Source organism: Falco cherrug, chromosome 5 (genome assembly GCF_023634085.1).
Source record: "Falco cherrug isolate bFalChe1 chromosome 5, bFalChe1.pri, whole genome shotgun sequence".
Classification (NCBI taxonomy): Eukaryota; Metazoa; Chordata; class Aves; order Falconiformes; family Falconidae; genus Falco; species Falco cherrug.
Genome location: NC_073701.1, coordinates 61,390,804 through 61,404,212, shown reverse-complemented (window position 1 = coordinate 61,404,212; position 13,409 = coordinate 61,390,804). Strand labels below are relative to the sequence as shown.

At 36.4% G+C, this 13,409-nt stretch overlaps 1 protein-coding gene across 2 annotated transcripts in view; it reads left to right on the top strand.

Annotated features, from left to right (window-relative positions):
• Positions 1-5,277, top strand: part of PAWR (pro-apoptotic WT1 regulator) — an 84,617-nt gene extending 79,340 nt beyond the window's left edge. For both annotated transcript variants that reach the window (XM_055712125.1, XM_055712126.1), the window contains exon 7: positions 690-5,277. In XM_055712125.1, coding sequence (XP_055568100.1) covers positions 690-776 — 87 coding nt within the window. In that variant the 3' untranslated portion in view covers positions 777-5,277. The remainder of the gene's footprint in view (positions 1-689) is intronic.
• Positions 5,278-13,409: the final 8,132 nt, after the last annotated feature.

Here is a 13,409-nt window from a genome sequence, read left to right as displayed (position 1 = left end):
GAACAGCCAGTTTCACTGATTTTCATTTTAAAGGCTTGAAAAAAAAAGTGAAGAAGTGAATGGGATCTGGGTAAATCTAGTAATTAGTGGAAGAGGAATAAACATTTGGGGTAGGATCATTCTCTTAAGCACCCATTATTACTGTGTATGCTGTCTGTTCTTTCAGTAGCAAACAAGTTACAAAATGTATTTTAATATTTTTCACAGAAATGGAAGAAAATGGACAAGCAGTACTTTTTCTAAAAATGTTGAATGCTTAATTTAAGACATAAAACAGGTCATCTTGCAATAATAACCGATGATGTGTATAGTGAGTGGGATAGTTGCTGATGAGCAGAGTCTGGGGAACAGTGGCAAGAGCTGACTAATGCACTCTCTGTATGTGCCAATGAAATAATCATGCCCATCCTATTTTGGTTTCTTAATGCATTAATTCCTGCTGTAGCTTCAGTTTTGACTATACGTTTCCATTTAAAGGTACATGGGAATATAATATTAATGTCTTGTAATTACTGTAACATTTGGAAAAAGGCTAGTTTAACAGTTTTAAGGGTAGCTACTGCGACACAGTAATTCATTCCATCCCCAGCTTCTTCATTTCAGAGCTAAGATGCTGAATTCCCGCTGCTACTACTTGAAAGCTTGTATTTGTGTCCTGATAAATGTTTATTTTTCTTTTCCTTTCACAGGACCTAGATGATATAGAAGATGAAAATGAACAATTGAAGCAAGAAAATAAAACCCTCTTAAAAGTCGTTGGACAGCTGACAAGGTAGAAGATCCGAGCCTCAATGAGGAAAGATTTAAAAACTACTGATTGAATGTTAAGGTCAATATAGTAATACTTCCTGTGTTGCAGTATGTTATAATAACTGTCTTTATATTTATTGTTAGGAAACCAGATGAATGTTTATTTTCATAGTACATACTTCTTCATTCAATGAAGTGGCATCAAATTTGGGCTATATTTTTACCTTTCTATTCACATAAGAATAATTAAAATTGTTGACATATTTCAAAATACTAAGTTCAAAAATATGTGTTTTGTATCTTCAGATTACATCTGGATAAATAACAGTAATTTAAAATTCATAGCACCAAGATCACTTTCAGACCATGTGGGTGTATATTTTTGAAATGAACGGAAGCAATACATATAAGCTTTGTTTACACAGATCCGAAATATATATTTTGGGAAATACTTCCTTTTTTGTTTAAGCAGCTGTAAAGTGGATGCCTTATTACTGATGTATAACAGTTTGCAGGTCGATTACTTGCTCTAAAACTCCTTTATGTTGAGGTTTTTTTACTGTATCTGAAAGACTGACAATAGTAGAAGATAGCATTTATTTTTTTTTTCCTGTATAACAGTATTCTGGCAGGTAGGGGAGGTTTTATTAAAAAAAGCAAACAAAAAACCACACACACAAAACCCCCCTGCCCACAAACAAAAAAAACCCCAAACACAAAACCACCAAAAAACCATGAAATCACCTGTAGTATCAGCATTAATGAGTTCTTAGAATCATATTGAAGTTGTGCACTGCAGTTTATTTTAAAGCTTTTGCTTAAGCAATGAAATGCAAGTTTGCTATCAGACAAGTTTGTTTGCTGTGTTGAGAATACAGACAAAGCCTGGAGCTTTCATTTTAGCAAAGACACTTTTGCAATACTCTTCTGTTAAAGTTGTCATCTTAAAATTTGAGGTTTTTTGATGTATCCATTTTTTTAATCTGGGTGAAAATTTTTGTAAATAACAAAGTAGAGGGGCATACAAGTGATTCCTGCCCTTTTGAAACATCAAATGTTTTCTCATTTATTTGAAACTAAGATGTTTAAAAAGCACGTATTTAGATGTTACAATCCAGTCATGACTGTGTACTGATTTTTCTATAACATGACATTAGACAAAATTTTCACTTTACATTAACCACAGACCTCAGTTAACAGTACTGTTGTTAAAATTGTTAGGTTGGAATTTGACGTGCTTTATTTTGTCGTAACAGAGCATTTTTAATTCCTGATCAGAATAAATATATATGTCGTTTGAGTCAGGACACTAGAAATGGAAGCATTTCTTAAGAGTCCAGGCTTTTTCTTATGATTTTGAAGTTTGGTGTCAGAAAGTTGCATGCGTGTAGTTTTTGTAACCTTGAAACTTAAAGGCAACTTTAATATATAATAACAATCACCTTTTCAGATTTGCCAATTGTTTTCATGATGTGTATTTAATGACTGTAAGAGTTCTTAAAAATGAAAATCCAAGCATTATTGTTCACCTTGGATTGTTTTGGATATAGGTTATTTTGCATTTGTGTATTCTAATGGGGAGGAACTTCTCACAGCTTTAAAGTATTTTTCAAGACAATTATATTCTAGGATGCCTTGATGTTTTCCTTCACAGTGGATGATATCCCATGGGACACCATTTAAAACCTTTACTCAGGGATTTAAATGGTATGGGGGGGTAATATAGGCCCTCTGAACTACAGTATGCACCAATGAATATTGCTTTTAGTATTGTTCAAACAGTAAGAAGTCCCTTATTTATCAGATTCCTGAAATTCAGTTTTTAAAGTAATACAATCAGTTGAGATGTATGCCTTCTGAATAAATATGAAACTTTCTCTGGAAGAACATCTGGTTTTCTTCTCTGTGTACAAGGTAGGAAATACACGTACCGATTTACAGCATGGGATGTCAAACATATTGAAGCATCATTAAGGAGTTAATGCAGAACACACAGTAATACAAAGTTGTAAATGAGATTTCATAAACTGTATTTCATATACATTTTAAACCAAAGAACAGGAACAACAAAGAACATAAACAAGAATTACTTGTCTTCCTATTACCTATTCTTGGTTTGCATGTGTGTTGGCTAAAACTTAGTAGCAGTAACATCAAAATTAGAATTTATTGGTTTTTTTAACTTGGACATCCAGCTGACAGAAATAGATGGCAGAAGTACTTCTGACACCCTACCTTGAAGAGGTACTGGCAAGGGAAGTTTCCAGATATTTGAAACCGGTAATGCTTCAGGCAGAACATGTGAACAAAGGAACTGTTGGGAATTCACAGATAAAGTACCTCAGGACATTATTGTTGTTGTGTATTTTTATACAATCATAAAGCTCTTCATGGTTTTAAAAATTGCCACAAACTGTATCTTGAAGCTTAACACTTCAGCTGACGGTCTGGAAGATTTAGGTGGCTTTTTGGAAAAAAGGATGTCAGTAACAGTTCTTTTACTTACATTATCAGGCTCATGAGAGAAGTTTAGTAGATTCTAGGAAAAATGATATATTATGTAGAATGTTAATAATTGTCTAGTCATTACTTGCCATTAAACGTTTATTTCAGTAGGGTACCCTTATACTCAAGCTCAAACATAGAGTAAGATTTTATCCTAGGTGATATGAAGGTGTTAAATTGGCTACCTTATCAGTAATTCACTAACCCATGTCCATGTCATTACTAGTCCAAAATCTTGATTGTTCTTAATTGTGTGATTTAAAAGCAGAGAGACTGCTGTAAATGGGAACCCACCTCCCTTGGGAAGGCTTATACGATTCCTGAATCAGTCTGGGTATTAATGTACCTGGGCTAAATCATTTTTAGTTGAGATTTTCTGGGGGGAGAGGGGCACATTAGTATGCAATGCTAAATGTATGGGTAAGTCTCTTGGAGATTTCTGAACTTTCATGTCTTAAAATTCATACCAAACTGCTTAGGTCTAGCATCTGTGTTTCTGGGTAACAGGTCATCTGGGAAAATCTAAACAGAATATTAATCCCATCGACTAACTCAATTAAGACAATTTTTTTCAAGATACTTTAATAATGAACAGCGCATAATTCCTATTTTGATAATGCAGTGATACTCCTGTTATCGTCACATACTATTGTATAGAAAACATACAGTACATCCAGAGCTGAAGGTTAAAATTATGCAGAAATATTTCATTGATAATATGCACTACTGTTTGTGGGATTTATTCCCTAAAGAAGTTCAGCCATATATAAATGTTGGTGATTTTAACAAGGAAATTCAAAATGGCTCATTTTTCATTTTTTAAAATAATTAAATGGCCATTTAATTAAGTTCAGTGTTACTTGATTAACCGAAAGAGTACAATCTGTCTGTGCAAATGAGTGTGTTTTCTGTCTTTCAAGAAAATTTTTTTACTTCATTACAAGATTTGTATTTACACATTTTAGAGGTGAATTATTTCTGTGTTAGATGTGAATGTGAGAGGTAGAGTGAGAAGAGAGGGTAACAAGAAACAAATAAATTACTTCCAAAATAGGAAGTATAACCTAATGATTTGATTTTTTTATTCAGCTGTACTGAAAATTGGCTGTGGAAAGATTTGTGATTGGCATCAGCAGTACAAAAGATACAGGGGTCTTAGTATGTTGGAAACAACTGGTTAACCTACATCAAAAGTTCTTTTCAACTTGTCTCATACCATTACAGCTTGGAAACTTGCTGCCAGAAAGAGACCAAAAAGAATAGTGGAGATCACATTACTTTGTAACATCTTGTTAGGAGAGCAGAGTTACACGACTCCAGCTTTTTTATGTTTTCCTGCAAGCTCTTTGTGGCTATTTCCAGTGAATTGAAACAAATGAGTGCTAGTAGACAAGAGGAAACGCAATTATTGGTAAAGAAACACATGAGTAATAACTGTAAAAGATATTGACACCAGCATTTTTAGAAGCATTTCTACTTCTGTCATTAAGCATTTCTTTAGGACTACTTAAATATTATATCCAGGACAAAAAGGACTTTGATATGTATTTTAGTAGCATTCATGATCTTCCAAGTATGTTGACTTACTGTAGCAAATTTCTGCCTACTGTTTCTCCTTGTACTGTAGCAGATGTACATTACCTTGTTAATTTAATCCTTTTGCTTTTATTTCTGAATTTCTGGTGTATCTGTTCTTGTTCAGGGCTAGCTGTGATTTTTCTGTTCTGGAAAAATTGTGGTAGTTGAGTTTTCCTCTGAAAATAGTCTCGTAATCATAACGCAGAGTAGTTTTGGTTTTTTTTTTTAAATATCCATTTTATGCATTTAAAAAGTTGAAGCGTCATTAAGCTATAAATAACGAAATATCCATTTTAGTTTTGAACATGGACTGGTTGTGATATTATTTGTGATACCAGATTAAAAATGATGTTGAGATTCTTACCATTGCAGGTAATAGATAAGTGTTTAATCTAACAAGAAAGACTGTGTGCCTTTGTCCAAATAAAACAAAATTGTTATTAATCCAGGCTGACTACTTATTGTGTCTAAAGGATAATTAATATTGTCTGACTAAAATTCTAATTGGATTTGTCACCCGTGTACTGGGAAGCTCCCAACCTGAACTGCTAGAATCATCCTTACATTCAGATTAAATTTTTCAATTGTATGCATGTTTGCACGCACACACACACACACACACATACGCGAGAGAAACTTGCGCTTTCCACTATAATAATTGAAATTTTCACTGCACTAATTTTCTGCTTTGGGAATGTAGTGAGTATCCTTCCATCAATTAGATGGGGAAGTGTAGCCCTTCCCAGGAAAAGGTAATGAGGGATGATACAGTGCTACTTCTACAAAAACAAAGTGAATTGATTTCAAAATAGATTACATCTCTGAAATTTCTGTGTGAATACATTTTCTCTTCTGCACAGGCAGAACCATTAAAGACAGCCTCCTTTTCATTCATCGCTGCATATTACACATAAAAGAGCAAGTGGATTGTCAGTAACCACTGGGGACATAACTCAGAAAATAATCACAGTTTATCAAGTTTTTAAATGTTGTTTTGAAATAAAAGAACTTGAAACATAAATACCATAAGAAACCATGCATCCGTGGTTACTCTGTGGATAAGACATTATGAGCATTTGCACTTAGTAAATTTTAAAATGCCAGGTGAATTCAGTTTAGGATTATTAGTCCTACAGTTGGCTTCCTTTATAAAAGCCCAGTGGCCTTTGGATTTTGTTTTAAAATATGAGAGTATGTCCTTCCTAAGTTTTTGTCTTTGGCATTTTAGGTTCTTCAGTCTTGCTGGGAAATTTTTGCTCCCAGTACACAAGTGCCTGTTCTGTACTCCTTTAGTCACTGGGTTTGCCATACGCTATCTACCTGATCTTGACACTTGGTATGTTTTCCTGTAGATGTTCTGATTTTTCTCTCATAGCCCATCCCTTCCTTTCTCTTTTTTAATATTGGTATTTTCTCGTTTCCCTTGCTCTGCTAGAACCTTCAGGTGGTATCTGTGAAGTGTAATAATGTCATAAAACTATTCTTTGCTGAATTCTTTTTTCCTTTCTTAAACAGACCTCAAACATTTGTATGGGAAAATTTTCTCACATGGTGAATAATTACACTGTGGAATGTACTGCTGCTCTGGGACACTAAGAACTTACCAAGGGTTTGAAAGGGGGATTGTATATTGATATGAATATTGAGATTATCCAGTGCTCTAATTCTACCATAAAAAGTTCTGTTAGTTTCCAGCTATTAAAAATGAAAAAGAATCCATGCAGGAATATCACATGTAAGAGTGATGCTGATGTATGCAAAGCGTTTGGGCAGGATTCAACAACCGGGATATCATTCTGATGTGTATCTTAACAGTCCCAAATAGCACAATTATCTATGGGAGGTCTAGTGAGTTTCTACCTACACTGACATGTTTGCAGCTGAGATCTTCCAGCCTAGCAGCTGACAACTCTTCACATATGGAAACTGATGCTTGCATTTCACTTGGCATTCCTTGAGCAGGAAGTCTAATCACACAGCCCATAGCCATAGTCTCTCTTGTTGGTATTTCAGTAGGGATTTCTGTTTAAGCAAAATTGACTGGTCATTTCCGGATTCGCCTCAGACATTTGAAGTAACGTTAAGCATTTGATTTGGTTTAATATTTGATTGGGAAATGAGTGGATTGTTATACACCATGTAAAAGGATAGCACTTAATTTTCTTAGGCAATGTCAAGTCCTCTAGGCCTTTTCTTGAAGGGAAAGTTGCTGCCTTCAGAGAAGACTTTGTTAACATTAACACTTTTAAATTAGGATCATTTTACAGTCTGATGAGGGCGTTCACTTCAAGAAACCCAGAACCTCCAGGCATTCTTTTAACAAGCACTAGAAGATAAACTTCTGTGAAGTCCTAGGAGCAGATTTCAGGGTTAAGCACTTTAAAATCAAAATAAGTCTGTAAGTCCTTGTTCCTCACTGAAGAAAATCTGGCTAAAAAGACAAAACCCATCTGTGTTTCTGTATGACTACCTTGGTAGTCAGTGATGAGCTTCTAGGGGTCACAGTTGGCACACCAAAGTCTTTCAAGTACCTTAACGTAGCGAAGAGTAACACCTCAGTTCTAGTAATGCGTGATGTGCATTTTCTAATAGTTCAGGCCAAACCATGCAAAATGGTCAGTAATTAGTGATGGGATTGCAGTGGATGAGGCTAATAAAGGAGCAGGACAAGTGAGATTCTCTTACTCTTAAATTTGTATTTTAGGCTTTCTTCAAGAAATGTTCATGTAACGTTAATTGCTGAGAGGTAAAACAGTAAACTTCGGCAATAATTACGTAAGTTCTAGAAAGAATCTTTGCAGTAAGAGGTACTATCTTTGGTATCTTTTAATTAACACCTTTGACTTATAGGTATTTCTTATGTGGTAAAGCTGTGTTACAGATAACAGAAGATAAAAGCCTTTTCTATACTGTAGAGGTAATCCAAGTCAACGCTGATTTTTAATCAACATGCTGTAAGTTTTTAAGAAGACTGAATAATATGGGTATCATACTTTGAGATTTGGAATTCTTTAATAAGGGAGGTAATGAAAATGTATGCAGATTTGGTGATAATACTCCGCCGTTTTCTCTGGTAAACCAAAATGCTGTTGAAGGTGAACAGGTTTTATAATTGATCTTATTGCTGATTTTAGGTGTTATGGCTAATAAAATGCTGAAACAGCGAAAGCGTGCACTTACAATGTGACGACAACAAAAATGAGAACTCTTAATCTCTGCTTAGTCTTTTAGGGTGGGAACTCAAGCAATTTTTATGGATTTCCCTTGATGAAATGATCTGAAGATATTTAGGTATTACAGGCTTATTTGACAAGCTGTTGCATTATCTCATGCAACAAAGCAGCATTAACTCTTGTCCTTTCTTTGTACCAGGGTATTTTCAAAGAACCCAAAGCATAATTTAAATGAAAAACAGTGTTTTTCTGTTGCACAAGATTACATTTGAGAAAACAGCAGCTTGGTAATTGGCATCTTGACACATTCTCCATTAGTATTTACGTCTGCAAATCAGATTTTGTAGACCAAGAGCCATGGAATAAAATCTTTGTTTTTCTCTCTCTCAGAAATGTTAATCTCTGCTTTTGCCTGAAGGCTCGTTATAACAATGATGCATTTTAGAAAGTTTAAAATTTTGATTGCAACAGTGTAAGTGTGGTTAAAGCCAGCTACCAAATATATTTAATGGGTGGGGACAATAAAACCACTGAAGCTTTGCAAGATGAGACTCTCTAGAAATAACTTTCATATTTCTCTGTGAGGCAATTATATAGAAAATGCTAATTGTTCCCAACTGAATCATTCTTTCTTCCCATTTAACTGCTTCTGCTCACTATAGTTTGCAATAAAATATCTCTTAAAACCCCCTGCAATTGTGTTTCTCTGGCTTTGTATGAAAAGTGGCATTTAAAAAAGACTGGCCACTTCTGTTTTTCACTCTCCAGTTTCTAGGTTTTGTAAAGATGGTTAAAAGCAGGGAGAAAATATGGAGAAAATATATGGGTTGAGACTGTGCAGAGTTGAACATTAGGGAGAGGAATAGCTGTGTAAGGATGAAGAAAATCTAGGATTTCATCAACATTTTTTTTCACATAGTTTTCAACAAGGAAAGGATAACAAATTGGGTATTTTATGAAGATCTAAAAGCAGTTCCGGTTATCACTGTAGTATAATTAGTGTTTTTATGAGGAAGAACATGATCTCCAGCTTCTCATTTGCTCACTTTTGCACAAATACTTAAAAAGGAAAAGAATATGATTTTCTACCCTTCAAAAATTGCAAATTTTTATCTAAAATCAGAACTTTGATTGTTTCTTTCCTAGACCATGCTAGGCTGTAGGTGAGTAGGCAGAAATTTGGGATGTTACTCTTCAAATGTTACCTAATTTGTGGTACTACTATGATAATATTGGTTAGTATGTTTGACTTTTTTGGGAATGGGTAGAGCTAGCCCCAGGCATGTCCACAGAGTTTACGTGGCCTTTTGAATGCTGTTAATGTAGCTGAGGCTGTTGAGAGCAGAAAGAATTGCACAGTCTTCCTTCTGTGGGAATGTATTCCAATATTTGGAAACTGTTCCTGGCAATAACTCTTTATTTTACTTCACCAGTAGAAGTGGATCACTATCTGGGAGTTGTAGTCAGAACTGAAAATGTTCACTGGTTCAAAGGTGGCAGTGCCCAGCAGGTGTTCACAGGCCTGCTGCTGTAACGCAGAGCAATATGCCATTCTGAATTTTGTTGACAGAGATCCGTGGTAAGGTTGTAAATTGGGTGTCAGCTCAGATGAGAGGTCAAAGAAGCATTCCAAGTAGAAACCAGGCTCCTATATCCAAAAGTGTGTAACTGAAATGGATGAATAAAGCTGATGTCTTTGGTCTGTGTTGTAGGTGAATGAAAGTACACAATTCTCAGGTGTTTTGCTTTGGTGCTTCTGTCTAATCTGTAGGTAAATAAAGTCAAGCTTTTCAAGTCTGTCACTTCACTACCCTTTATTCTTCAAGAGCATTGCATTATTTTTTATGACACTTAGACAAATAGATCTCATTTGTCTGCTTGAGGATTCTACAGTGGACTGAGTGTAGTTGTCCTTTTCCTTGGTTTCATTTTCTTCTGTTATCTTTTCCCTTATTGATGCCTCTTGAGATTTTCAGTGCTTAAGCTGAAACATATTTCAGTTTACATTCTAAATCTAAGGCAGGTTATCCCAGAAGATTATTATTTAACTCTGCAATTGGAGTGTTCTGTGTATTCTCCTAATTTTTTAATGCCATGAAGGCAAAAACGCTTAACTGAAGGCTTCGAGAAATGCCTGTATCAGTGCTGCCAAATACTCAATATTTGAATCTATTAACAGTCTTTTCTGGCCCCATGCTGCAGTCAGAGCTGTACGATTACAGATAGTAAACTGAAGTACCTATGCAGGGAGCAAGAGTTACAGGTAAGCACTTGCTGTTTGGATTTTTCCTCTCTCAGACCATGCACTAGGCATACTGTGCTGTCCGCTAAGCTGCTGCAGCTAGATAGCTGAACCAACATATTTCAGGGTAATATCATTAACAGAGTGCTGATATGAAAACCCACTGGACAGGATGAATCATCTTCCATTTATTTGCAAAATGTCACGTTCTTCCTCTGCTCTTCCTCTGTGAAATTTTTACCCATCTTTCCCACTGTTCTTTCGCACATAACAGCGTGTCCTGCTACGCAGAAACAGGAAGGTTTTAAAGCAAGTCACCTATTGATACGTCAGCTGCCTTGATCAGCACTGAGGCAGTGAGACACAGGATGCAGTTCACTAGGCGTTGGCACTAAGGGGAATTTTCCTCCTTGTAATCTGGAAAAATGCCATATCTACTCACCAAGATTGAAACAAAACATTTTTCTTCATCATTATGCAAGAATAAAAATAATAAACCATTTTGAGATCTTGGCAAGCATAACTTTGGATTTTAATGAACTTTAATCACCTCTTAAGAAAAGTAATCACTTTGAATAAAGCGTCCAAATTAGAAATCATGGGCAGAACTTTTTCCCACTTGTTTTGTCCCCTGCATAATGTTATGTTTTTTAGCTTGTTAAGAAGCATTCTTGGCACTTGCAAGAAGAGGTAAAATGACATTCTGAAGAATATTTGTTACGGTGCTTAAGAAACCAGACCTCTATACAATAGTATCCCAGCGAGCATAGAATATAACTAAGTATCAGGCGTTTTTCCAAAATAGAAAAGGAAACACTTTTATTTAGCACAAGTTCTGAGCAAGTCATGTTCTGCCTGGTGAGTTGCAAAGACTGAATACATGTGTACTGCTACACTTCTTAGTAACATGGCTCAAGGTTCCTGAGCCTGGGATGGGAAACTGCAAAGCCAGGGAAAGCAAACCTCTGCTTCAAATTCAGTGTCATATGGGGAAAAAGCTGGGTGTGTTACACAGCCCTTTCTCCTTCCTCTAACTATACTTTCTATGATACTTGACTTCATTGCAGGTCTGCTACAGTATTTTTTGTTTGTGTGTCACAGCAAGTATTTAGGGTGTGTCGGCAAGAGACAGGAACTGCGAGCAAAGGTCAGGCTGGATGGCAGGTAGGGATCAAGGCGCTGGTAACTACACCAGCAAGAAGCGTATTTGTACAAGATGATGATATTTGGCTTGGGAGGGGAAAAGAATGCTGTTTCATTGATATGTGGGTATAGAAATAGTTGTCGCAGTAGCTAGGCTGTGCTGAACTTGTGGAAAATACCGTTATTCGAAGATAAGTCCTCATGCATACTGATTTTGTTGTTCCCTTTATTTTTCAGTGCAACAGAGAGCAACAGCTATGGGGTGCACAGGAGGTAGAAAGGCACAGAAGGGGGGTCAGAGTGTAAAAGAACAGGACATTGCGAAAAAGCTTTGAAACAAAAGGGGTGCAGTAAGTCAAATGCGAGAGGAGGGTGGCTGGAGTTCTCTTGCCAGCAGACAGCCTGTCCCAGCACTCAGCAAAATAATAGCAGTCAACCAGAAAGGCATCCAGTCAACTTAGAAAGGCATCCAGACTATGGGCTATGAAAGGTGAGAGCCAGGAGGTTCTTCTTTTTCAGACGGATAAGCTTTTAAAGGCTACTGCTTTTGTCAGTTTTCAGCTGAAAAAAAAAGTATATGCTGTTATCAAACATATATGGACTTTGGTAAACATCACAGTACAAGGCTTAAAACTTACTACATATTTGCAGGTATATTTTGAAAGTGTCTTTGGCACATGTGATTTTTAAAATTGCCTCAGTGGTACGCAATAAAAAAAGAAATGAGAAAGTATCTTCAGGCAATGAAGACAGCTCAGCAGAAGCAGTAGCGAATTCTGAGCAACAGGTGTGAGTGCACGTGTGCTGCTGTGTAGTCTGTTAGGTCTTTCCTTGAATTACTGTGTGGGTGAGTCTCTGATGCTGGCTGACACCAAGGTTGGTTTGGTGGAGCTGCAGAGAAATCTGGGAGATTGCAAGCTCTGCAAGAGCCAGGCAGAATTTAAAAGACAGTTCATGAAGAGAGAACAGAGTGGCTGTGATGGGACTTTCTTCACTGAGGAAAGGAGGACTTTGACTGCCAGCAGCAGTAGTAAGGACGGAGCACTGCAAACTCTACAGACCAGTATGACTAGCAGTAGTAGCCTGTTCTTTTGAAACAGCAAAGCAAGAGTAAGCTCTGTGAGAGAAACTAAAGAAAAGCATGGCATGATCTTAGCATGGAGTGGTTTCTGTGCTTTGTGTTGAAAAAAGAAAACCAAACCCGGGCAGCATCTAGTCCTTTGAAAAGATCCTGTAAAAGAAAGAAGAAGTGTCATTATGTCATTCATAGTGCTAGGTGCATTTGAAGAAAGTGGAGCTTACCTTTCTCATCTCTGATCTGCTGTAGAAGGATTCTGATTTTATTTGAGAGGGAGTTTTTTCCCCTGTAACGGGGATAGATCTGCGAGTGTAAGGTTTTCCACAAGAACTCCTCAACTCTAGAATTTTCTGGTTTATAACTTAGATTTAGTATTCAAGAGAACTAATGTTTTAGCTGTCTAGATACTGTAAACACTTCTCATTTCATCCCCTTTCTTTCAATTAGGGTAAAATGATAGGGAAAGGATTTGAAATAGTAAGTTCTTAGAAGGGGAGAGATGGATTTGATGCTCATTGCTAAGACTGTGGTTTAATGGGTTTTAGTGTTATTGGAGAGCTGAATATTTTGGAAAACATGCCCACAACTTCAGATGGCCATTCTAGGATCTGTTTTTAATATATTTCTAAATTAGGAATTAAAACCAGATGCAACACAAGATTAATTAGTCTGCATGTACTTTCCCTTGTCACCATGCAGTCCTCCTGTGAGAGCTGTATGCCAGAAAGCCAGGAAGAGGGCAGTCTCACCACAAGTAATTTCATTGTACAAGAACAAAAACTAATTCCCAAGTTTCCTCCCAAATATAACTACGTTAAGTAGGGGATCTGTTCAGGATTGCATAACTGCCTCTGTGGCAGTTACAGAAAATGCCTACATGGAAAAGCAACAGTAGGAAAGCATCTGCATTTCTAGCTTGTCTCTCCATAAGGTTTTCTTT